The 27,639-nt window shown below is 40.8% G+C and overlaps 1 protein-coding gene across 2 annotated transcripts; it reads right to left on the reverse strand.

Annotated features, from left to right (window-relative positions):
* LOC106091341 (transmembrane protein fend) lies at nucleotides 1-27,443 on the reverse strand. 2 transcript variants are annotated; one of them, XM_013257832.2, is made up of 5 exons: nucleotides 26,981-27,443; nucleotides 14,421-14,468; nucleotides 6,230-6,286; nucleotides 2,996-3,247; nucleotides 1-1,900 (listed from the first exon to the last, which is right to left on the reverse strand). In XM_013257832.2, exons 1-5 carry the CDS (start codon nucleotides 27,104-27,106, stop codon nucleotides 1,274-1,276), a joined length of 1,110 nt encoding a protein of 369 aa, XP_013113286.2. In that variant the 5' UTR covers nucleotides 27,107-27,443; the 3' UTR covers nucleotides 1-1,273. The 2 variants fall into 2 exon arrangements, with proteins under 2 accessions (XP_013113286.2, XP_013113287.2); XM_013257833.2 differs by lacking the exon at nucleotides 6,230-6,286.
* Nucleotides 27,444-27,639: the final 196 nt, after the last annotated feature.

Below are 27,639 nucleotides of genomic sequence, written 5' to 3' on the forward strand. Positions count from 1 at the left end.
TTTTGTATTTTTTGTTTTCATTTTAAAGTTAATTATACAATTCGATATTACTTAGGTACAATATAACTACTAATTACAATGGTATTGTTGATGAGACATGAATTATGCTTCTTACTCTTATGCTTACGCTTAATAGGTAGTCAGTTAATAGCATTTTCTTAAACTTCGGTTCGATTTGAACTAAGCACAGCGGTTAGCCCCAGGGGCTGCACCACAAAGCGAAATAAGTGTTTGGCATTGGGATAATCTACAACCGGTGACGGTTGGAGGGAGGGGGGAGTAAGAGGAATAGTTGCATATGGATAGGGATGGGTAAGAGGGGTAGTTATTATCAGTCAGTCTTGAAACGTGTGTCTCTTACGAACATTACCGGATTGCTTGACCTTTTTGGAACACACGTAGACATTTCGCAAAATGTGACATTTGTTTCGTTTCGTTTCTTTGCGTTACATTACGTTACATACTAATTTGTATTTTTAGTTTCTGAAGAGTTGCATTTTACCGTACCTGTTAGTGGCTGTATTTACACTGTACCGCACAGACCAGTACTAAGTTGAACTAAATAAATGCTAATGTCCTACGTCGACACTATTGCTAGAGGGATGTTCAGGCGTGACATTTCGTCACATTTCTAATTTTACAAATACGTATTCTGCGAATATCTTTTGCTAATTGGAAGATATTTTTGATTTCTTTCATGGGCTTAGTTTATACAGGAGAAGCCGGCAAACAGAACCAACCAAATGCAAAATAAGCTGCGATTGGAGTAAAAATAAAAATAGTTGGAGAGCGTCCATCTCTCCCTTCCAGCACTGAACATCGGAGGAGTATAGGGTTGCTTAAATTAACAAACGAAAACTAAATCACATTCGTGCTCTCTGGATTAAGGAGTCATTCATCATTCATTCGCGCCAGCATTCACACCAAATGGACTAGATTCCTTATAGTCTAGTTTACACACTGAAGTCTCACTCACAAATTCGATGAAGTCGAGCCGGAGACCATTCCGAATCCTATGTTGGCTACACTTAAAATAAATCAACAAAAAGCTATAGGTATTCGCGTTCAAGTTAGCGCTGTCAGGTAACATGGGCAACAAGTTTGGCCCACTTCATTGTGCATTACACTTTACACGCCCTCGACGAATTGAAAGCAAACGCAATATTTACACAGGACTTAGGGGATAGGTATTTACAGGTGACCGCAGCGGGTTCACCGAGCTTATTTACATTTTGTACAGGGTTGCATTTAGCGTTCGTGCGCTGGCGAACACTTACACATGAAGAGTTGAGCGCTGGTCTGGAACAGCGGGCTTCGTCGCCGCTGGAGAGGATTGGTGCACTGGCGCAGGCTGCAAAGCCACTTGGTGTGGCAGGATTTCTGTGTGGATCAAAACCTGCTTGTCAATGGGACACACTACCTGAGGTACTTGTTTGCGGGCGGGACGCATTATCAGATACAGCGCGGCCAAGGCCATGGCCACAATTACAGCTCCTATGGCAGCCATAATTAAGGAGTGACTAGCAAAACTTAGAGAATCGCTACTCGTGGGCGCTGCTACCAGCTTGGTGCGTAATACGCTGTCATGGGGTGCCACTTCGTTCTCTTCGGCGTCAATTGTGCGCTGTTGTTGATTCACACTGTCAGTCGTTTTCACTTTAGCGTTTGCGCTGGGATTGTAGGGTGTCAGAAAATCTTTGGAGCTGTCTTTTAGAATGCGCAACCTCGATTCTGCTTCGCTTGGTGACGTCGGCATATTTTCGGCTCCGTAGACAACGGGCAGGTGCTTGTTGCCGAATTGGCTTTCCATGGAAATGGCCTGCATGCTCGTAGCTGAGCTGTCGCCCAGTTTGTGGGTATCGACGATTAATTTGAATGAACGTCGCATGCCACCGGTTTCCTGAAACGATACAATAACAACAACAAAAACAAAATTTCAATTATTATCAATCGTGTATGATTTGGAGCGGTCAAAGTCGCTAATCAAATTTGATTTGTGGAAAATATCAATTAGCGCTGACAAGGCCAAATGATTGTTTCGTTTCCACTTACATCGGGAGAGACCATAACAGCCACCTGTATTGCATCGTCTAGCCATGCCTGCGATGAGTCTCAGCTTACTAAATCATATGGGTAAACGGTTGCGTGTTCTTGTCTCAGACGTCAGCTCGCCAATCTAAAGCACGCATCCAACGGACGGACAGATGGATTCTCTGCCAACCACACTGAAGGTGATACTGATGTGGTAGCCTCAAACCTGGGATTAGCGTAAGCTACACCGGTCGAACATATCTGGCTCATATGATTGCATGCCATCATGCAATGTGGCTGGCCCAGCCTTTCATAGCAGGCCTTTTGTTGTTAGACCAGCTGTCCAGAATCATGTTATCCTTGGTTACTAACAAAATTGTCAACAGTTAGCGAAACATTGGTGTAATTAGGCAATTACTTGGACTTTCACACTAACTGTGCAATGAACGCGGCATGGGTGAGGAGAGGAGAAGTCCCATACGCCTCCTCGCCATTTCAATCAAAGCATGAACATCACGAAGTTGTGTTTCCGTGGACACACCCCACACACACCAAATTGCAGGGGACAAAAAGGTTTGCGATTGGCGTAGAGATGATCACGATCATCCGGCGGACAGACGGACAAATGGATAAGACAAGGCTAAGGGGATTTCAATCTGAGATTTCAATACATCAGCAATATCACATTTTGTTGCCTGGTGTCACTTGTACAACTTAGTGCGAATGCGAGTGTGAGCGTCCCAAGCTCAGCGCTGGGTGATGGGACGTCTATTCCAATGGAGCTGCCATTGCCGAAAACGAAACAACCTTATGACGTCCCTGTTGGCGCTTAGAGTGGATTTGCAAAATCCACATCCATTTCACAGAGGCCTGCTCTTGTCAATCTTTAAGAGTATGGTCAGCAGTTGGTTCGACCATATACGGACATAAGTGCGAGTGAGTGTGTGGTTTTGCGATAACTTACCTTGTGCTTGCACGTAACTTGTACGTGATAGACCGTATCTGACCAGAGGGATAATTCAACAGTAGAACTATCAGTCAATAGGTTGCCCATTAGACCGCCTCCAGAGACCTCCCAAGTAACCAAACATTGCTTGGATGCATTCGTGATGGCTTGATCCCAGGCAATGTCAGTTATCACAAGCGAACCTTGGCGCAGTGCTGAGTTGATATTCAAGGGAAAAGGACCCAATTGTTGATCGCAGTTGTTCCAGCACTGAAATTAAACCAAACGAAGAAATAGGGAGCATTCATAAATAAATCAATCATCAATCATTAGTAGAATAACTTCAAAATCACAAGCATAAGGCAAAAATATACTCCACGCATTAGGCTAACGAACTGAGTATGGTTAGAATGCAACGAAATCAGCCATAACCAAGTCTACCTTTTTAATGGCAACTGGATGGAAGTTAAAGGAACACGCACACATTCGCTCATTCGCATTCAGTGTCGACCCACCCCCACCCATCTAATGAGAAAATCAATGCCTGAGCCACTGGGCGACTGGGTGGCTCGGTACCTTGCACCACCATCAACTTCTCGACAACATTATTTATATTCACAATTTGGAAAGTTTGTTATTATTCCTTCACCGGCGGCAGAGTTTTCGTTTCATAAATATGCATGCATTTAGTGGCTGTTGTTGGCGTTGACGTCGCCGATGCCGATGCTATTGCCACTGCCGAGATGGAGAAGATGTCACCATTGAAAATGCGCATAATTTGAAAATCAGCAAACACTCCGCTCTACAAGACAGCACACAAATGGAATAATCCTTAATATTCAGAGCGACCCAAACTGCCACCCTCAACCCGCAGCGTATCCACTTTGAACATAGTCCACGCACACTTGTGTAGCAGATGCCTCATCGCTCTTCCTACTCTACCTCGTCAGCAGCACTTCAGCTGTCTGCCTGCTAGCCGACACAAACCATAAAAAAACAGATGAAGTACCCAAAATGTAATATTCCATAAGCTTGCAAGTGTACGTCTCACATCGAACGTTCGAAGCAGTTCCAAGGCAATCCTGTTGTCCCAGAAAAACAGCATCGCAAGGTGGTGGCTGTGCTACCTCCAACACTCCACCAACTCGACAGATATGCCCCAACACGCCCAAATAACATGATTTGGTCTATGTCTGAGCATCTGCAGCATACTCTTCCTTTCGACAATGTTCCATGGTGGCAACAGTTGTTTGTGATACCAAACACGGAGCATATTAAACTTCGATGATTCTTGGTTACATGGCTTACATTTACATGGGGCAGAATTATTCTTTTTTTTCCTCTTTCGGGGTTCTATGCAAATGAGAGTAGCCACCAACTAACAACTACGATTTGTTACCTCTACTAACTATAGCTAAATACCCATTCGGTCCTACTTGTACTTTTACCCTTCACCATAGAGTGGGCAGGGCGATGCAAACTGTGTCAGTTCCATTGAAGTAGCACCATAAGTTAATTCTGATCATTGTCTAGAAGTCTATGGGGTCACTGTAGCGCAAGCAGGCATGCCTGACAATAGCTTCGTATGCATGGGTTCAAACTCCATTGAGAAAATTTAATGCAGCCAATATTTTAAAGTCTTACGCAAGGTGCTTGAATCGACCAGCAATCAGTTTGCTTAGAGGCAATCTTTCCTAAATTTGGCTGCATATTTGCATGTTAATTATAAATCATGAAACAAGTTTTTTGTCAGTATGACTCTGAAAGGACTTAGGAAGTCTACATCGGACCCCATATATACTCGGATCTTTGGAATAAACTGTTATTTTTTACTCTGTGTTGGTCGCCTCAACATCTTAGACGATAGTACCATATCTTGATATAGATGCTACGTAGAACGTAGGAGTATTTGGGAATTAAGTAAAGTGAGATATATATAAAACCCTTGAACATCCATGGGAGCTATGATTCAAATAGTTCAACATATGCATATAACTGCAACATAAGTGATTTCAAGACCTAATTTCTCGAGCTCCTCAAAGGCTTTCATATGTGGTTATTGGTATGCTGTAATTTACGAACTGCATTCAAATTCAGACGAGAAGATCACCAAATTTCAGCGGTGGTTATCTCCTCCTATACTGGCGACATTAAAAGCTTCTCCCCAAAGACGTATCGCACTGCGGCACGCCGTTTAGAACTTCAATTGGACAGCAATCATTGATATGTGAGAAGCTTGCTCCTGTTCCTTAATGGATTGGTCATGGAAAAGTTGCAACTATACGGAATTAGTATTATATCCGTGGTGATGGGTAACAAACTTATTTTATATTTATGATATGTTCATCAGCATTTAGCATGGTTCGCAATGCGTGGGTTATGTGGAAATATGAAAACTAACGCCTTCGACATTTTAGCCCATTGTGATACTGTAGGAACAATATAAGGGATATAGATGCCTTAAGAAAAATCTGAAACCATTAGATTAGGTCGAGTAATCTTGAAACGTTCGCAGGCCACAAATGACAAGAAGAAGTCTACATATCTACAGAATTAATAAGAGCCAAACATTTAGTTTTCCTTAAGTTAGGCCTTATATTTCGTATAGTTGCACAGTTTAGAGGGAGCATGAGTATAATATGGAATTGTATGTACGCATATATATCCTCATTTTAAACGCTATTTGGACTCAATATATTTTTTATTACATGTTTCTCAATTTGGGAAAGCTTTAATTTTCATATGTAAATAACTCTAAGAGAACACAGCTAATTTGATACTTGTTTGTATCAACTGCAGCTATTTAAATTACAGAGGATATCGTAATTTGATATTCCTATACATTTGGATAAGTGTTACAGCATAGGCAGTTATACAAGAAAAACGTTGGTGTTGGGATATTCTTTGCCTAGGACATGGTTTTTGCGGTTCCCATGCCGATTTGTGACTATCGTCTATCAGTGTATTTATATGTTTGTGTGATTTTGGGTGGAGGGTGGTACTACTTGACGCTGTCATTTAAAATAAGGCCATTCAATGTGCTGGCAATCAAACAATGTCATGAATTGAGTTGGATTGAAAGATGAGATGGTGGAGGTGGTCTTTGTAATGCTTAAAGCTCTCTATCACCAAAACTTCGCGTGGCGACAGTTGTGTTTGGCATGGTTGCACATTGGGAATTTTTCGGGAAGGGAAGTAGGAAACGAAAATGGATGCTAGTTTTCAATATGGTACTCTTATTGTGACACTCACCAGAAAACTGAATGCTTCTGGGATATAACTATTGATATTTGGTGGCGTGATGCACATCTGTAACGTAAAAAAGAAGAATTGATTGTTTTGGTTGGTTAAGTCGTTTTCTTGTATATGAAAAAGGCTAAAGGATATTTAGTGCTATGTATTTTGGATTGTAACACATTCACACACATCCACACACTCACAAGCACACACACACACAAACTCACACAGAATAGGGAGAGGTGGGTGAGAGATGCAGAAAACTAAACAATAACAAAAACAAACACTTACAAACATAGACGTTAAACAACATAAACTCGTACACATGTGCAAAAGGAAACGGTTATTTGTTGTGTGGCTACCAACGAACCGAAAAATAATGTCGAACCATGAAAAGAGGATACCACAAACACCAAACAACACACACACACACACTCCCTTTTGCTCACATGCATATGTAGGCAAACAAGTCATGCTAATCTAGGGAAACATAAAAATTGAAAATCATTTTACACCAACACCAACAACAACCACAAAGGCACAGCAAGAAAATATCGAATAAATATCGGCAAATCTGACAGCCCGACTGATAAAGAGAACATCGAGCAAGCAATCATTCTTAGCTGACGATATGAGCCACTTTGAACATTTCATTTTATTTTATTTTCTTTCGTTTCTATTCGTTTTATTTTATTTTATAGCGTGTACCACATGTCAACACATCATAGTAATTTTGTTGGGACCCTTGTGCTTTGTCTCGAGCAGCATCTTCCCTGTATGTAAATCAATTTGGACGAATTAGAAATTGTGCCCCTTTGCCGCAGCTATCCACTCTTTCCCTCTCTCTCTATCTCTCTCCCTCTCTTTCTGTTGCTTTCGGTCTTTGGCCATGTCAGCAAATGGCCAATGTCAAATATTGGACGTGAGGCGATAATAAATACAAAATATCGGCAATCATGTAAAGCCGAACGACATCTCGAAATGGAATCGGTTCCAATCTATCTGTGTCGGAGGTCGACAGAAGCGTTTCCCACCATCTCTCATCTAAGGGCATTTTGTGATGTGATGTGATGTGATGTTGTTGATGTCGTTATTAGGGAGGGCTCTTGGGTATTTTGTAGCAATAATTTATGCAAATTTGATGGGGATTTGATCGTGTTTTCCAATAATTAACATGCTCGATAATCGATGCGTATGAATGTTGTTTTAAGAGTGTGCCTCAGTGTGCGTGTGTGTGTGTGTGTGTGTGTAAAGAATCGTACATGCGAGTGAGTGCGTCAACGAATGCTACGCATAAATGAAATGCGACAAATAGATACAAATACAGTATTGCCCAATAAATAGATGTGAATTGTTCAAGGAAATTAACATAACTGAGCGGGCGCTGTGGTTGTTGGACTGTTGTTGAAAAACATTAGAAAGTTTATAAAGCGAAAATAGCCGCAGTACTTGAATTTCTCAACAATTCATTGCGAACGAAGGAAAAATCTCTTCCAAACAGCAGCAAGTGACATCAATAAGCTACAATGAACAAAAATGTCAACGATGTCGTTGGTCACAAATGGTGCCAAATAATTTCCTATGCAGATGGTCAAACTATTTAAACATTATTGTAATACACACCGAGAAAAATGCTGAAAATGCATGGCTTGTGACAATTACGACTTACAAATAGTTCCACATTATTGGTGAAATTAGATAAAAACAATTAAGAAGACGCAAAGTCATTTTGATCAAATGGATGATAATATGGGGCCTATATTTAAAACTGAAGAATGTATGGCGTATGACAATTACAACTTATAAATAGTTCCACATTATTGGTGGATTTAGATAAAAACAATTAGGAAGACGCAAAGTCAATTGATCGAATGGATGATAATATGGGGCCTATATTTAAAACTGTTCAGATATTGACGCCTGATTTTGGCTACTTACAAAGATATCGGACACAAAATTTGGATAGGACTGCAATCAAATTGTGTGAGATATAAGAACATCAGATATTGTTTAGATAGAAGTTTAAAATTTTTATCGAGAACAAAAAGTGGAAACAGCACATGAGAATGTCACAATGTGCCGTTTGAAAATTACACAAATAAGAGAAATCTTATACAAGGAATGAATGTTAGGGAGGAGAAAGTTGACATCCTCAATGGCAACTACTGTTGAAAATTCAAAACAAAATGCATGTCGGCTGGCTGCTTTCCGTAACCCCTATACAAGCTTACGACAGGTTGTGAAATCAAACACAATTTTTTTTTTGTTTTTTTGCAAATTTGCCCATGAACATTCCATTAGGGAAAAGGGGCAAACGTCTCAGATATCAATGGGTGTTGTCCTATTCAAGTTTGAGCTCAATGATAATGGTCCTCATTTTTATAGCTGAGTCCGAACGGTGTGTCGCAGTGTGACTCCTCTTTGGGGGGAAGTCTTTGCGTGGCAAAAGTCGCCAGCCTTAGTAGGGGATAGCCACCGCAACAAATTTTTTCTGATGTTCTCGCCAGGAATCGAACCCAGACGACTTTTTTTAATTATTTAATATTGTAAGACCGCAGTAGCGATTTCCATATTTTTGTGTAGATCGTACCAAAAATGTGGGTACTACTGCATGGCGCATATCGGAAGAGAGATATGCATATAAGAGAGGCATATCCTAAACTGAACCCATGGTTTTTTAAGCAATTGCTCCTGTTTCTAAATGGAATGTTCAGGTTAAATTTGCATTTGCCCATGGGCCAATTTAATTTGCTACATTAAAACTTCTCCCCAAAGAGGTGTCACACTGCTGCACCTCGTTCGGACTCGGCCATAAAAAGGAGATTAAACTTAAATCGGAGAAAACTCAAATTTGCATTTGCAATCAAATGCAACCTACATCATGATTACAAGAATACCTGTATCGACCGACATACGTAAATACTTGCTGGCGTTACAAGCAAATGCCATGAATGCCTCTCCTTTTTAGCACAAATAATTGTTCCAAATGTTGGCTAAAAAGGATAAAGTAAATTAATTCCGTGAAATTTAATCCACTAATTGTCCTGTTACTTTTTATACAGTTTGTGTCGAAGTATAATTCAAAGCGAAAAATCATACATGCATTTGAAGTTTGCATTTGAATCGAGTGATTGGTCTATGATTGAGCTGTACCGAAAAGAGTGGTTAGATAACATTTCGTCTTCACATCTTTTATGAGCTCAAGAAGTTTAATCGTGAGATTGTGTTATCAGCAGGCTATATGGAGGATATAAGGTTTTAAATGTAGTCTGATAAACATCATCTTGGAACTTAGCCGGTCCATAGACGAAAAATTTACTCAAAAACGAAATGAACAGAAATATCCAAGAATTTACTAATTGCCACTACAACACCCAATGCAGAGATATGAATATGTAGTGCAAACGATTGGTCAAATATGTGTTTTTATAAAGGGTGATTTTTGAAGAGCTATGCGAAAGTTTTTCAAAAAAAAGAAAACACATAAAAATCAGAAAAATTCATGATATCTTTATTTGAATCGATAGTACGGGCCATATAATTTAATCGTTGAAGATTATTTCATGCAAATGTTGACCGTGACTGCGCCTCAAATGGCCCATCCGCTTAGTCCAATTTTGGCATACTCTTTCCAACATTTCGGCCGGTATCACACGAATAAATGCTTCAATGTTGTCTTCCAATGCGTTAATTGAAACGGGCTTGTCTGAATAGAAATGAGCTTTAACAAAGCCCGAACTCGCCTCTCAATAAGTCTATTATTACGTGTGCTGTGTGGCATGTGGCACCGTCTTGTTAAAACCACATGTCATGCAAGTCAAGCTCTTGCATTTTGGCCAAAAAAAAGTTGAATATCATCTCGCGGTAGCACTCACCATTCACAATTACGTTGCGATTCGCATCATCTTCGAAGAAGTACGGTCCATTGATGCCACCAGCTCATAAACCGCAACAAATTGTGGCCTTTTCTGGATGCATTGGTGGCTCTTCCAATGCTTCTGGCTGATTTCCACTCTAGAATCGACAATTCTGCTTATTTACGTACCCATTGAGCCAAAACTAAGCTTTGTCGCTCAATGGAAGAAGCGCGCGATGAACTCTCATAACAGAACACGTATTTTGAAAAAAAAATCAATAATTTTGATAATAAAACTCAATAATTTGTTTGTAAGGCGATTCATGGTTAAATAGACTAAACTGAAGATGTTTAACAGGAAACAAAGCACGTATCGTGAGGAAGCTGTTTAAACCAGAGTTGCCAAAAAGATAATAGCTAAAAAATCACCCTTATCAAATACGCAATATCATTGCTTTTGTGTGTTTTACATCTTTTGTTCCTTTATGTTTTTAACTATTTATGCTATCGAAGGCATATTAGGCAAGTTTTTTGTTTGGATGACATATTGTTTTCTGCAAGCGGTAATTCGTTATGTTGTCGAGACGGGTGTGCGAGAAAATTCAATTGTTGACTTGAATGAGAGTAGCTGAAATTTTTGAAAGTCAGTTTTTTTTTAATTTTGAGTAATCGCCTTTGTGGGCAACTTTAATGGGATATTTCGAATAAATTCCCAATTGATATCTTTGCAATCGAAAGGAGCTTTTCCCATTTTGTCGTCTCTTGCCGAAAAGAAATGCTTAAAAGCAAATTATCTAACAAGTTTTTGATAACAGGGCTGTTAAGTATCTGCTCCCATTAACTTTTATTCCGATATTTTTGATGTGGATTAATTTTGCTGTGTAGATGATGACAGCGACGAAAGTGATTTCATATGTGTCCACAAAAACAAAATAGCCGCAGCTCATTTGTAGTCGCCATAAGGGCACAATTTTACAGACCGTACCGCCCTGGAAAATTAAAAACAGTTCAGCGGTAATGGCCGCCACACCATGATGGGCATTTCCTTATGGTCCCACCTCCGCCAGAGTAAGAACAACGAAAATGCAAAGAAAGCATTTGTGTTTTGTTGTGACCAAACATGAGACCAGCAAAATGTTACACTTCTAATGTTACACTCTTGTCTGGCAATTTGTCAGTTTGTTGTTCAACTTTGAACTATTCCTCAAGTGTTCATTATTGTCTCTATTGTCTAAGCGCACGTAGGCAAGGAAACAAAAGGGAGAGTTGTTCTCCTACCATTTGGAAGGTGTCATCTTGCAGATATGTATGTATGTATGTGTGTGAATGGTAACATGTGGTCGACCATATGTCGGTGACTATCTAAATATGGGCACGACATCTTGAAATGTGACGTCCCTATTTGTGGCTGGCGTGGGGAAAGCCCGAAACTCCCATGGATGAAGAAAAACAAAAGGAAAAATTTATTCAAAGACAGATTTCGGTGCAAGGAAGTTTTTTTTTCGGTTTCCCCTCCGCCAAAGTTTGGTTTTCCATGTCGTCAGAGGTTAATATCACCGAGTTGCTTTAATTATGATGCCCTGCTATTGACAGATATCTCTCGGTAAGTGCCAGCTTCTCGTCTCGAGGGGACACCATCATTTAAAAGCTCATTAATAATTATGGGGCCGCAGCCATTAGAAAGCATGCATGCTCCATTATTGATGATGACTAGATACTCAACTTGAGTCGCAATGGGTCTAGGCTTCAGATAGAATACAAGTAAATAACTGTGTGTGTGTATGATGTTAACCCTTTTGCATGTATGGGGAAATCGATAAATTAGTAACCTCTCCCCTTCAAATACTGCATTGGGGAAGTGCCTAAAATCTTGTAACACATGAAAATAATAAGTGCTTCGCAATGATGGCCTTCCAAGAAATCCTCGTCTTCCACCCGGGCCACCACTTTGTGACAAATTTGTTTACAAAACAACCAAGCCAGCACACACGTACGCCCCCACACATGCACTTTCGCATACACTCCCAGGGAGAATTCAAGAGAAAATCCATCAGCAGGACCAAAAATTAAAAACCCAATGATGAAGCAATCGAATTTCGACTGGCACAACACTCCATGGGGGTTGTTGGCTGATGGAGAAAGAAGACATTCATCGCCGACATTGGCTGCGTGAATGTTTCACTTGCAATTGTGCGTTTAAAATTTGTTTATATCAGCCTTTAATAGTTCTTTCTCTCTCCCTCGATGCGATAATGGATCTGCTAGGAATTTTATGGCTTCCAAAAAAGGGGTGCTTGCCAAGGCATTTGTCGAACTATCGAGTGCAAATATTGACGCACGTACACCAATCCACCAATCTGTCTGTCAGTGGAGCTGATAATAAAACTCGTGTTTGTTTTGTACCACCCATATATGAATGTTTAAATGCCAAAGTAGTATTTGTATAAGTCAGTCTGTCTGTCTGCCTACCAGTAGATATCATCACCATCGCCATCGCCATCATCATCACCGTCAATAGGAGTTTATTAAAAACAATGATGCCTTGTGCGTGTGTGTGTGTGTGTGTGAATGTGTTAAGCAAATACACATATAGATATATTTTGGAAAGGCTCGCTGCGTATGCTCTTTGATTACGAATTCCCGTCACAGTGTCTAGTGCGTCGAGTTGGCAGTTGGGTCCGGGGCAATAAAGGTTTTTCGGAGAAGGAAAGTCAATATTTGTTAAATGTGACAGGGGCTTTGCTGTAAATCATTTTATCTGCCTTTCCCCAAAATTACAAAAATACTTTCGATTAATGACAAACAAAAGAATCCCAATAATTTAATCAATTTGCCAACGGGAAAGTCACGCGTCAATGGGGGCTAGACGGGGCGCTAGTCAGGCATAGATACAGCGGTGGACAGTGGCTCCGTCCCCCCAACCCACTCTCGCTGCCTGGCCGATTAAAATCTCGGACACATGTCAAAGCAAGAGTTTCTGGTCCGTCGATGGATGCCCGCATACGCCCAGATGCCTACGGCCGATTATGGTCCGTGATTAAGAGGAAGAAGAAACATTTTCATGATTGCTTTCTGGAAACTGCAATTTGATATTTTCAATAAAGCAATCGTTATTGGACACCAAACACCCAAGGAAAGGCCAAACGCTGAAAGGGGAGGGAGGGAGATGGCGATATCTTCGAACAGAACGGAGATAGTATCTGTCAATATGGCCTCGAGAGGAGCAACGCCAAGCAAAGCAAATGTAAAGTAACCAACATCAACGGTTTCCATTACCATTTAGCTATGACTTGGAGCCATACCGAGCCAGCCATATAACTATATTCGAAACGGGTGAGTAGCCATTATTGAAGCGAGTGGGCCTGTGTGTGTGTGTGTGATGAGGCCAATGCAAGGAATTTTAAATTTAAGCTGCTCGCTCGATTTGCTCTAGAAACGGAAAAGAAGAAACATAAAAAACAGAAAACAATCAAAGCAATGCCTAAAAAAGGTAGTTTATAGTTTCCTTTTGTGTGTTTGCGCCAGCAAAAGTCTTTCCTGTTACTCTTTTGTGCATAGTTAGCATTGGTGTGCTGCCCGGTGCTAGCTTTCGGTGCCTTTCCTTGGCATTGCGATGAATGCGACTCTCTTTTTCGTTCGTCCTTTCGCTGCAGCAATGTGTGTGAGTGTTGGTATGGCAAGGCACAGTACAATGCAGAGCTCATTTTTTTCGATTTCATCGATAAATTTTCAATTGACCCAAATTTATTTCCACGCTATTCGCCTTTGGCAGTCTTTGTTGCAATGCCAAACTTAAAGCCATTTTCATATTTGAGACAAATTGTTGGTTGTTCGTACTACAGATAGAATAAAATTCAGAAAGGCTATTCTTCCAACTTAGTCCCCCATATCCCGGCTCCTATGGAATTTAACGCATTGTCCCCCCCTCCCCCCACCCCGTGTAATTACACTTGCAAACACTCACACAACCATGATCTCCATTTTACATTAACATACAAATTGTGCACTGTGGGATGTTTGAATTTGTGGTTCTATTTTCTAGTTGTGCATTTGGTGGGGAGGGATGGGGTGGGGGGAGCGAGGCAAATGCTCGACCGATACAAATCTATTGTAAATCTACACAAAAGGATTTAGGATGCCATGCTCCCTGATTACCTAATCAGGGTCGATTTACGACGCATTTATTGCTGGTAGTAGGTAGTGGGTCCACAAGTGCGAGAGTGTGGGGAATGGGAGAGAGGCGGGCCGTGGTGTTGGTGATGTAGGAGCAGGATTAAAAACGAAAACCATGGGAGTAGGAAAACAACTAATGGGACAAAGGCAGACATTTAATTGTGGACAAATACTTACATTTTTACAATCCTCGAAATCCATGCAATGATGCCAATCTTGGACAAACTGAAACGAGAAAAACAGAAAAGAACAAAAGCCGTATAAATCATGTTGCCGTAACCTTTTCAAATCGTTTCAATGGAGCAGATAAGATAGACTAACACCAGCTGCTAAACATATTGTCAGTAAAAGTCATTGGGATGGCAGGGAGGACGTTGGAGGCTACCCCACTCCTCCCTCCGCCCACCCACTCACTCCTCCATCTGAAAGTAGGCCCACATTTACAAATTCCACAGCAGCACACTTTCGATGAAATGGAATTTGGAACAACTTGATATATGCCGAGTGGAGGAGCTCTTGCTCTCTATAAATACACGCATACGCTCACGCATATACACACACAGCGCTTTTATTTTATTATTATATTTTGTTTTGTGGAAAATATTAACCAAATGCGTTTATTTTGGGCATCCATGCTGCCGTCGCCGCCTGCGGGCGATGTCAACCCCACTTACCCCAGTGTGAGGCCTGCCACTTGGGCTAAAGAATAATATTTTCATTTTTATTTATTTTCGAGATGCCAGAAGTTAATGTGGTGATTATTTAGCCTCTTAATTGGTTGAGAGCAAACATTTGCATAACTTATCACTTCACTTTGATTAGAACACACCCTCCATGCGCTCCAAATGGAATTTGTAGCCTTCCTATGCACCCTGTATTAGGTTTATTCATAATGGGCTTACCATTTTGATGCATTTTTGCAGTCATCGACACCGCAAACCACATGACACCCCTTCGTTTCTATGAAATACGCTGACGATATACCGTCCGCCAGGATCGTCAACGATATTCTCCATCAGCATATTATTCAGTGTTTGTACCAGACACAACTTTCCCAACGGCACTTGTATTTGACTACTAGCATTTTAGGAATGTTTTATTTTAAATCTAAAAGAGACATTTGAGTCAGGATTCCTCTGGATAGTATTTCTGGCAATATCATCCTAGTTTTGCTGGTGGGGTGGCTAAACAATTGACCAATTGAATTTTTACAGTTAATAGAGGTTATTAATATTTTATAAACATTCATTTTTGTCCGGAATATTGGTCAGGTTTTGCGATGGCATTTAATGGTGAAGTTTTGCGATAAGCTGCATGGAACATCTGAATTCATTCCAGAGTTCGAATAAATATAAAAACCTTGACTTTAGATGATTGGAAGCGTTTCGACCCCTTGTTAAGGGAGGCCAAATCTTTGGTTGTGGAGGGCCTCGAAAGTCGTACTTTGGCAGGTTGTATTTATCTCAAGGGAATTTCAAAAGTGCATCTATTAAATGAATGCAAAACTAACCAATTTCGACAATTCGTCTTATTATCTGTCACTTTTCCAAATGCATGTTTTTGTTGTAGCGATGGATTTCTTGTCCACACATATACAATTGCTTGCAGCAAGTTGTGGTGATTGTTTTGAATGCTTGGAACCGCCCACATCAGCCCGAACGTTCTCAAGTGAATTGTTTTATTCTCAATTTGTTTGACTGTTGGGGCAAGGATTATCTTTCGAGATGAGCTTAATGATCACAAATGTGTATGCATTCGAAAAATGAAAGCCTTAGCGCACATCAATGTTCTTTGCGAGCAGAATGGGAACTATGCAGAACCGTTAAGCGAATTGCGGTATATCAAGGATGAGCAAACTAGGTGCCACGTTCTTTTTCACTCAGCAGCTTACACGGTTTTGGTGATTGCGAAAGCTATTTTGGTAGTTTCGCATGTTTGATTTGCCAAAAAACAGTTCTCTTGACAAATCAAAACACAATTCAATATCCAAAAGGAAGCAAACATTAAAACATACATACTTTGTAGCCGTTGCCCTTGCTAAAAATGTTTATTGTTTTACAATAAATTACGCAATTAGCATATATGAAACCAAATTTGAAGAAGAAAATATTTCCGTACTGTTTTGCTTTTTTTCATGTGTACAACAAAATAATTTTATTCGCAGTCGGCAGCTTTCGTATTGTATTATGCCGTCACCGATAGCACTATAATTCTAAGTGTACAATATTTCTGTCATGGATACATGCTGTCGTTATCGGAAAGTGCGTTATAGCTCGTGCAGTCTTGGTAATATTCCTTTAGATAGACTGTTTGGTGCAATACTAACGATTATGGGACATTTACTGCGATTTTAGTTGTCAGATTCATAATATTCTGGGAGAAATACCTAATGTTTGGTTGCTGATACGCAGTTCAGCTTTATTTCGTTTAACCAGTTTTTGTGTTGTCATTTCTCTGAGTGTATAAACAATGAAACCATCTGTTATTCATTTGGATTATGAGACGAAGATCCCAGGAAAGATTAGGATTTCCCTGTTCTATGGCTAAGGGTTAATGAATTCAGGCATTTCATTGACAAAATCTGACAAGCGGCATTAATAAGGACCTACCGCATTGCTCGCTCTCTCCCTCTGCAGCGAGAAGAAGAAACCTTGAATGACTGGTCGATCTATTGTTTGCTGTCGCCTTTGGCTTCGTTCGTTATGTGCTTGGCTCATTTCGAGTTCTCAGGATTTCTGGTTTTATTTTTAATTTATTGTCATCATATCCGCAGAGTGACAGAGTTTTTCATAACCAATTCAATTGAATTGAATCATTACAACAGCCAACAGCCGAAACAAACAAAAGAGATGCGAGGACAAAAAAAGACACACTCACACAAAGGAAACACATTTTGTCATTATGCTATTGTGCGAACAAGAGGACACAGCCGCTTGAAGCGTCTTTCCTTAAGGTGTTACAGCGGTGAATGAAGGGATCGGCTGCCTGCTGCCGCCAAACAGTAGCTTCACATGTAGCACTTATTACAGAGCCAAGACGATAGGACCCAGTCAGTCAGCCATCCAGCCAGCCAGCCATTTTGCACCACGGTGACCTTATTCATTCGATAAAAGGTTCCCTGTCTTTGTTGGCCGACAATCACCACCCTTGGCTTAATTCAGCAAAATGACAGCATTCTAGATTTCACAGCTCACGGTTGGGCCACATTGATTAGCTAGCTAGTGCTGCCGACGCTCCTGCTATCCATCCTTTCCTAATCGAAGAAAATTTGTTTTCATCCATCGTATGATCCATGTCCCTTTGTCGTTTGTCGTTTGTTTTTTTTTTGTTTTTTTTTTTGCTATGGCCCTTTTTTGCTGGTCGTCCCGATGCCAATGAAGCATCCCCGGAGCTAAATGCTGAAATTGCCTTTTTGCACAGAAAATTAATCATTCGCTATGGCTGACATTCATTTAAAGTAGGTCTCATTTTTATCATTTACAAGGGTAAATTGTTTTGTCGATCTGTCGTTTTGGCTTTGTTGTCATTATTATTTTAAAATATGGCTTTGTAATTAATGACTTGATAAGTCGTAATGTTTCAATTTTTTGCCTGCCTGCCTGCCTGACTGCTTGCTTTGGCTTGCTTGTACAAACAGAGCCCAATAACCTAGGGGCCTCTCGAAAACGTCAAAGAGTCCCAGGCACAGAGTCTTTTTGTGTTGTTTTGTTGTTGTATTACTTTAGTTTGTACCATATTGGGGAGCCTAATTATGGGGGGCCAACAACATCGCCATTGTCAGATAAAATACAGCCCAAGCAAGTACATACATACGTATGTACACTTATACTTGTGTGTGTGTGTGTGTGTGTGTGTGTATGTGGACTCTACAAGGGTCATCATTTGGTATAATTATCATCGTAAAATATGACTGCTGATTTACCAGACATCGAAACAACTCCAAAATCGGCAGTACAGACTTTCAATGTTTGCCCTTAACTAAAACAAACGACGGTCATGTAAAACATTTTCGGCATAGAAATGGGAAAGCTGCCGGCTCCCATGGAACATATGCCAAGTGTACATATAATTTGTAAATACACACACTCATGTGCACATATGTATACTTCAATGTGTATACACATCGCCATTCGCACACATTTGTGTACATACATTCGAACTGAGTATGAAATCAGATTTGTCGATTATTGATTTGTCCTGGTTTCTACTGTCCATGTCAATACAACGAGCAGTAATCATAAATAGTGGCATAATCTGTTCGTGCTCCATCTTATCTGTTCTTTGAAAGCACTGGCGTGGGTATGAGACACGTTTGCTCCTGCTGACATCATGACGGCACAGTGGGATACATTTGTTGTTGCTGCGTGTGGGAGCAGAGAAAATGTGTTAGGCAGGATTTAAAGTCTGTTTTATGTTAGCGCAACTGGATCCGTTTATTCTCTACTTCATGGAATCTATGGGAAACGGTATGCTCTTTAACCACGCTTAAAATTTATCAATTTAATCTTCTTTTGTTATGCGCTTTTATTTGTTTGCTCCCAATTTTTTTTTTTTTTTATACCCTCCACCATAGAATGAGGTATACTAATTTCGTCAATCATTTGTAAGAACTCCAAATATGCATCTAAGGCTGCTTAAAGTATATATATTCTTCATTGTCTTGACATTTTTAGTTGGTGTGCAGTTCTTATCCGACTTGGCTGAAATTTGCACGCGGTGTTTCGCTATCACTTCCAACCAGCGTTGCCGTTATGTGCCTTTTCTATATGATAGGATTTACATTCAATTTTAAGGATTTGGTCGGATAGACGCCCCATTCCGATTTTGATAGATTTTTAGCAAATATTTGCAATACATCAAAATATCCATTTCCGACCCTACACAATATATATACTCTATATCGTCGTAAAATTCTAAGACGATTTAACGATGTCCGCGTGCCTGCCCGTCCGCTGGTGTGTCCGTCTGTTGTAATCGCGCTGGAGCCTTGAGATACTGAGCTAAATTTTGCAACAGATCCATATGTTATCCAGGTTAAGTTCTTACATGAGCCCAATCAGATTATTTTGGATATAGCATCCACATAGACCGATATGCCGAGTAGTGTCCATAACAGCCGCATTTATTATGCGATTTTGCTGAAATTTGGAACAATGAATTGCAATAGGCCCCATATTGATATTCGGACTGAATATGATCAACATCGGACTATATATAAATATAGCTGATATAAAAACGGATCTACGGCGTTAAGCCCAAAAAGCCTATTTTTACCCAATTTTGCTGCAATTTGGTACAGTTAGTTGCAATAGGCCCCTCGGTACCTGTGCCGAGTATGGTCAATATCGGATTATAGTTGGATATACAAATATTGTATTAGACCCTAAGTGTTGTGTTAGACCCTCATAAGGTCATGGGCACAAAACGGCCTCTGTTATTTCCTGAAAATAATATAACTATGAATAGTGAGTATATATATGGGCTAGACCTAGGGGTCTCAATGTTAACCCAGGGAAGACTGAACTCTGCCTGTTCACGAGGAAGACGAAGTTGGACAAATTTGACGAACCACGTTTGCTTTATAGACCAATTTCGATATCTGCGAAGGTCAAATATTTCGGTGTATTCTTGGACAGGAAACTGAATTGGAAGTGTCACATTCAGGAGGGTACTCAGAAACCTCACAGATGTTGGGCACTATGTAGAATGGCCGTAGGCTCTCAATGGTGCTTGAATCCGAGGATAGTCCACTGACTCTACAGGAGTGTGATTAGGATAGGATGCAACGTAAGGATAATACACTAAGTTCAGAAAACATGTTGTCTTAGCATGGACGGATCGATGAGGACCACGCCCACTCGAGCACTGGAGACTATTCTAGATATCCGACCTATTGACATAAATTAGAGATTAAGTGCAAGGCAGCCACTGCGGCTATGAGACTTTAGGCGATGGGAAAATGGATTGGGGATAGAAGCAGCTCAAACATGGATCCATGGGTACTTGTGAAAGCAAACGAGACAGAGCTTGGAGTGTGTGAGAGAAAGATTGTTCGTAAAATATGAGCTGTATGACGACGTTAGCATAGTTAAACGTATCAAAATACAATGGTTCCGATGGCTAGGTCATGTTGTCAGAATGAATGAAGAAGCTCCAGCAGAAAAACTCTTTTGAAGGCGATCACGATGGTACACCCATATCGGGACGACTAAAAGCCGGATAGAAAGATCAACTGCTGAGAGACACCTCGAAACTTGGTGTCAGAGATTATAGAAGGAGAGCAGAAGATCGAGGCGCTTGGGACGCTATTCTAAATTCCCCTAATGGGAAAACTGTTCTGTCATAGCCAATTAAAGTAAGGTCGTTTCCAAAATAAAAAAGATTCTAAAATAAAATGAAAACTATTTTTGACCTAGGGTTGGTATTCTATTCTGCTTTCGGAATAATCGCGGAAATTTTTAATTGTTACATGTGACAGCAGTCAAATGTTTTTGTTCCCATACTAAAACACGTTTTATATTTTTCGCGAATAAAAAAAGAAAAACGACCCATTCAAGCCAATAAAACATACAAAAATGATGCCGTAAATGGTTTAAAGTGTTGCCATAACGATCTTTTTGACATTTCATTCACTATAAGCAGAGGGCTACTTTTCCGCCTAGTTTTAGCTAATGTTTCGCCGACGTTTTTTTTGTATTAAATTTGACAGCATTCCGCTTGAAAAGCTGAATAGAATCCTCAGCTATAAGTACAAACTATTTTATAAAAATATTTTAAAAGATTTTCATCGGCTACATAAGCAAGCAACCAGTTATTTTATTAAGATACAACATTCTGCATGCCCCATTCTGCATGCCCCCTCATCTACACGAAGTTTCAACAAAAATTAATAGTCTCAGCAACGGAATGAGGATGGTGATTGCCGAGTTCAGAGGTGTTTAAAGCATGGTACTATATTCACTTTTAGCGAAATTTGTTCATGATTACTTTTTTTAGATAACAGATTCATTGAAGCAAAAAAACTTGCTGATTTCATTCAGAAGGCCATTTCCGCAAATATTTTTGTAAAAGTATTATTTCATTGAGACTTTTATAGTGTTTCAAGAAAGAAACCTTGAAAAACATGTGTCTTCACCTGCGAAAAACGAGTTTAGTGCCAGCCTTAATGCCTTAAGTGGTAATGTGTTCCGTTTATAAAGCCTGAGCTCTGAGTGATTTTGCATTCTTAGTGGGCCTTCTGTCTGGAACTAGTTGTAAGGCCTGTAAACAGGCATTCTGAATTCTATCCTTTTGCAATACACACGTTCTCTTCTCCATATTAAAGTGAGTTGTAATACGTGTACACATTGCCTTTCACTTCCTTAAATCAGGTGTTTAGAACACCAGAAGGAACAAAAAATATAACGACATTTACCGCATATCTGTAAAAAAACAAATAAAAGCGTGCTAAGTTCGGTCGGGATGAATCTTATATAGCCTCCACCATGGATCGCATTTGGCGAGTTCTTTTCCTGGTATCTCTTTTTAGGCAAACAAAGGATAAGTAAAAGAATTACTGTGATATTGGAGACCATAGACATTGGGTTAAATTTCAGCCATTTCGAATGAAAACTGGGTCTCTAGAGGCTCAAGAAGTAAAAAAGGGAGATCGGCTCCATGAGAGCTGTATCAGGCTATAGACCGATTTAGACCATATTTGACAGGTATGCTGTAGGTCTTAGGAGGCGTTGTACAAAATTTCAGCCAAATTGAATAATAATTGCGCCCTTTAGAGGCTCAAGAAGTCAAGATCCCATATCGGTTTATATGGCAGCTATATCAGGTTATGAACCGATTTGAACCATATTTAGCACAGTTGTTGGAAGTCATGCGCCCTCTAGTGGCTCAATACGAATAAGAATTGCGTCCTTTAGAGGCTCAAGAAGTTAAAAAGGGAGATCGGTTTATATGAGAGCTGTATTAGGCTATAGATCGATTCAGCCCATATTTGGTATGTGTCCTCCCCCCATCCTATGGTGGAGGGCATATACAAAACACAACATCACATCAAAGACAAATAAATGCCATCTCTTTGAAAGGATTAATTTTATAGTAATTATAAAGTGGTTCTTATTTACATGTTTGCCCTATTTTTGGTTGAATAAAAAAAGGAGAAAAATATGAAAATATTCAATTTAAGTCAATTTAATGAACGAAAATCTCTTATTCGGTAATAAGGACAAAAGAAATCTTTGATCCTTTGCTGAACCCCTTCGTATCAATGCGACTATATGCCTTATAAGCTGCTCGTGTTTTACTGCATTCGTTATTTTGAAAAAAAAATGCCGCCTTTGATCACAATATAGTTGCTGGGCAATTTTTTTAATCAAGATTCCTAATTGCTTTCGATGTCAAATATTAAAATTCCTGTGCTCAGTGGCCGCCTGATGATTGCCCCTTTTCGAATTTAATTTCCAACAAAACGGCTCTGATAGCGTCAAGTCATTGGCCGGGCACAGTTTCACGTGAGTTGAGAATGCTGCAACCCCAGACAAATTGAATTCGTTCTGCAGTCGAAACATTGTGAAAGAGTCAAGATTGAGAGAAGGAAACACCAAAAGCCGAATCATTTGAATCTACTCTTTCCGGCAAGTCACCCTTTATCATGTGCCTACCCGAGTAAGCAGAAGGGAAAGAATGGGAAGATGGGAAGATGGAGTGCGGCTTCGCCTTTCAGAGTATACCCCAAAGTAAAAAAAACGAACACAAGAAATTTCATTAGTTATGCAAATCTTAAATCTCTTAATTCAATGGAATACCATGACAGAAACTTTAAAACTGCTAAAGATTCTTTAAATGTTTTCCACATTGAAAAGCGCACAACTCACAGCTGCCGGGATGAGGCTAGGGGTGGCATTGCCTCTGTGGCCATGGGCTTGCCATGTGAAAGTTGTCTTCCAAATGGGCTGCCATTAATAATAGGTATTTCGCCTTGTTTTGGATTAGTTTAACTTTATTTGTGCCTTTGGCCATCGTTTATGGCACTTATTTCGCACACTGCGAAATGTCTGCCCTCTGCCAGCTTTTTGACTAAAATGAAAGCGTTGTTCCAAAAGGCGGTACTTGACTTCCGCCGTTCATACAAACAACGGAAATGAGGGAAATTCTAATGTTGCAAAGTCATACAAAGGGAGTTGGGAGGGGGGCAAATAAATATCGCCACTGCACTGCACTCCACTGCTGAGCTGGGCTCGTTGCCTTAATAATGGGTTGCATTTCACAGAAGGTGCACTTCTCTTTTTTCTTTTTTTGCGCCAAGCAAGTGCCAGCTACGCCACAACTTTTCCCTCTGATGCCGTGGAAAACTAGAAAGGCAAATTGGATGGATGTTGGCTGTTTGACGAGCAGGCTGGCTGGCTGCCTGCCTGACTGCAAGGCTGGATGGACTGGATGGATGAACGGAGTGGATAGGTGCATGGATATATGAGGTGGACGTCGCTTTAAAGGGTACTAGCAGCCCTGCTTGTTGACTGCCATGTGCGCAGATGTGCAGTTGTCCACGCAAGTGAGTGTGTGTGTGTGGGGAGTGCGGGGAGGGGGGCCACATTCATAATTGCTTTCTGGTTGATATTGCTGCTGCTGCTGATACACTTCAAAATGTTTATTAAAAAGACGGTGGCAAGACCGTGCCTTCGATTATTTAGATATCGGTCTATTGCAATTCACAGCACGTACATGCCAAGCATATAAAAATAAAAACAAAATACAATTATTTCGATGCGCTTAACACAAAATGTACGATTAGAACAAACATAAAAACATGTTCATATGTACGTTAGTCTGTTGATAATTGACCGGCCCAACGTCCCAACGCCCCACCGTCCCACTAACCCATCGATTCCCAATATCGCACAGTCAGAGACATACAGACAGACGGACGGACAGAAAGAGTGGCTGACAGCAATGCTACTCTCTCACTGCCGAGTGGCTTCTTATTATTATGATAAACTACCATGTTTATGGCCGATACACGTCCGCGTGGATAGAGATGCCTGTCCGCCTGGCAGTCTGTATGGTTGTTTGGCTGGCTGACTGCTTGTGTCTTCAACTCCAGCCAACCAAGCTATTTCGACATCATCAGCCCCATAATGATTATTATGGGCAGTACAAAGCAAATACGGGTATTATTAATAATAAAAGCTAAACAATATTTGTTTAGGTGCTCATTCGCTAGCTGCCTTCTCCAAATCGGCCTGATAAGGCACTCCAGCCACTGAGCGAATGAATGATACCTACAATGTAATCGATTCGATTCGAACCGGGCGGGACACATATAACGGAAGAAGTTTTTGTCTTTGGACCTGCGACTATTTTTGTGGTGCTTTTTCTACTATTGCCATGACTGACGACTTTGCTGCTTCTTCTTCTTCCTCTTGATGATCGCCTTTCGACCATATTGTGGCTGAATAGCTAGCGATAATGTGCCAGAGCAATCCACACACAAACACACACACACATACGGCCGGTGGTGAGGAAATTTATGACCGCAAAATTTATGGCCCCTAATTAGCAGCCAAAAACGAAGCAAACCAGAAACACACATTCCCACAATCGGTCCCCTACCAATGCGAACGGAATGTAATAAAAAACAAATTATTTATCTATTTGACCGTCCGTCCGTCCGTCCGTCCGCTGTCGAGAGTTTACCCGATGGCATGGATATCATTATCATTAAAGAAGCCTCTAACCGACTGACCTTTGAGACTCATAAATCCACCACCATTTCAGACCCCCCAACAACCCATCGCGCTCCTCTGTGAGGGTATGCAGCGCAGCGAGGACTGAAAGAGAGACAATCTGCTAGCTGTCTGTCAGAGTCGAGTGATTTGTTTTTAATTAAAATCAGATCGTATCGTCAATCAACCGCGTATACTACTCCAACCCCCACTCTGCAAGCTCCAAATACTCTGGCATCGCATACCGAATCCCGACAAATCAATTTAAAAATTGCTTCTCGTTGTCGAGCGCGGTCGATGAAGGGAAGCCTAGATTGGAAAATAAGGCATGGCAAAAAGTGATCACCAACGGAGAGGAAAATTACATTCGTGATCTCCGTTGAGCCATTATCTAGTCAGTCGTTTTGCTCGTATTCCGATCTGCAAATCTTGTTCTCTTAACGGACAGGTTTTCGTTTTAGCTGGAAATGGCTCTGTGCAGGCATGCAATTGGGCCTTGGTGTTTTATGGTCGTCGTTGATGACTATGACGATGGTCATAGTCATCAACGACTATGACCAGTCATATGACTATGACGACTATGCCAAAGACCGACCGTTCGTTCGGTCGGTCTTTGGCACAGAAACAATTATCATTGTACGCAGAGAAAAAAAGAGAAAATGCCAAAATAAGTATAAGCCCACACTCACTAGTCTGCTGACATTTGGCTCCAGGGTCTTACGAGATCGCATGAAAACAAATAGTCAGCGCAATGGTCTGCTAATGCTCCCTGAAATTTCTCGAGCAAACCACCAGCCAACCACCTTGCACCTCCATCGCCACACATTTGTTTGGAGGCACTTTAAGTCCTGCTAAACTGCTGCTCTTTATACTGAGCATCGTTTCTATTGCGCCAATGTAGGCAACGACCCAATATGCACATTAAGCCATCAGCCTCCCACAGTGAGCTAAATATGAATTTGTGATAATTTCATCCATGGCCCATTAGAGCTATTCTCGTGTGGCGAAGGCAGCAGTAAGGGATCCCTGTGGGCCATGTATGTGTACATGTGTTCCCCGTATAATCCACTTAAATTCATCTCATCATTTACATTCAAATTTACTCCTCCAGTGAGAATTTTTGGCCGAGATTGCCTGTCAAAAGATTCAAATGATGGAGGCAGGCACGGGAAGCCATGCCGAACAATGCCCCAACAAAAGCGGGTGCAGGAGAATGGCATCGTACTCAAAGAACGGCTGGGACAACTCCCACCCCTATGAACACCTCTTTCTGGCCCTAGTATTTAAACTTTCTCCCAAACTTAAGAGCTCCTCCAACTGGATAGGAGGTAACAACAGTTCAACTATTTCGCAGTCATTTTGCCATTGTCGTGCGTATTTGTTGACGATATCGCTTTTAGTGATTTCGTGTGTGCTTTGGCGCAGGAAATAAAATTGTTTACGACCGTAGTTGGTTTGGCTGTAGTTACTACGGCGACAGGCTCGGCGGTCATGTAACCCACTGCAATTGTCATTTTTGCGACGGCAATTGGCAACTCATAGCTGGAGCTGACTTTTGCCATGGCATGCTAGGAAATATGGCTAAAGCCGTACAAAGTTGCCTTTGATTTTCACTCTTCCAGTTTATGATAGGCTCGAAAAGTTGCCAAAGTCACGTGCAGATCGTAATCTGATTTTACGTTCACATGGTCCATGGGCCAGCCATGTAGGAAAGCGAGGAACATCCATCCCATGCAAAATGAAGAATACGCCATCGAGTACGTGTGTGTGTGTGTCTTTTTCCCTGTTTGTTTTAGTTGGTAACGTTTATTCCTATGAATGTCCATATTTTTTATTGTTTTCCTTCGAAGAGAGTTTTATGTGCTTCTTTCGGAGACAATAGGCACGGTAATCCTGGTATTCATGTGTCATGGCATAGAGTTGCGTTTGCCTGTGTGTGTGTGTGTTTTGCTGGGCTTGGATTTTTTAGTTTCTGAATCGATTTTTGTGTGTTTGTTTGTTTAGAGTTGGGAAACGACCTACCTTTTGATAACAACTTTGGCGGCATCTGAATAGATCTTTGGACCCCACCGACTGTGCAGATATAAATCCAAGCAAGCCGAGCGCTGCGAATGCCACTTTGTGCACTTGGATCTTGACGGAGTACATTTCGTTAGCGTTTTCTTCTGTGTTTAGTTTCCACCCAATGAAGTTTTGAATAATTCTTTTGGGTGTTTTCTATTTCGTTTATATTTTTTTTGTTTTGGTATTGGAGTTTGCACTTAATTTTTTTTTTGCTTTGTATTTGTGTGTAATGGATTAAGAAAAATCACAAAATTTGTTTCTTTTAACAAACAGGGGGATTATCGTAGCCGTTAGTAGCAAACCGACAATTCTGTTAGGGGGCTTTTTTGATTATCTTCACTCGATACACGAACGTTATAACATTATAATAGATTTCCCGATTTCTCCGATGGGCGATTCACCGCGTACAACCTTTCCGCTCTAGGCCTTCACTGATACTGATTTTCGATGCTCCGCTACATCGCAGTTTCACTGTGGCAAAGTGTAATGGTTGGCCGACCTCTTGCCATGGCTGCAACATGTCGAGAGACGACAAACACTTCATACAAGTTAACAGACCATACATCGTACCCGAAACAAAGTCGTAATTGAGAATCGATGCTTGTTCACAGCGGCAA

This window comes from Stomoxys calcitrans, chromosome 4, assembly GCF_963082655.1.
Source record: "Stomoxys calcitrans chromosome 4, idStoCalc2.1, whole genome shotgun sequence".
NCBI lineage: Eukaryota > Metazoa > Arthropoda > Insecta > Diptera > Muscidae > Stomoxys > Stomoxys calcitrans.

What these genes read in the sequence shown, in the direction of transcription:
- LOC106091341 (XM_013257832.2), bottom strand. Translation starts at nt 27,106, where the DNA reads ATGTACTCCGTCAAGATCCAAGTGCACAAAGTGGCATTCGCAGCGCTC. An exon ending in GCCAAAGTTGTTATCAAAAG is followed by an intron (nt 14,469 to 26,980) that starts GTAGGTCGTTTC and finishes TTCTCGTTTCAG; the next exon opens with TTTGTCCAAGATTGGCATCA. An exon ending in ATTTCGAGGATTGTAAAAAT is followed by an intron (nt 6,287 to 14,420) that starts GTAAGTATTTGT and finishes TTTACGTTACAG; the next exon opens with ATGTGCATCACGCCACCAAA.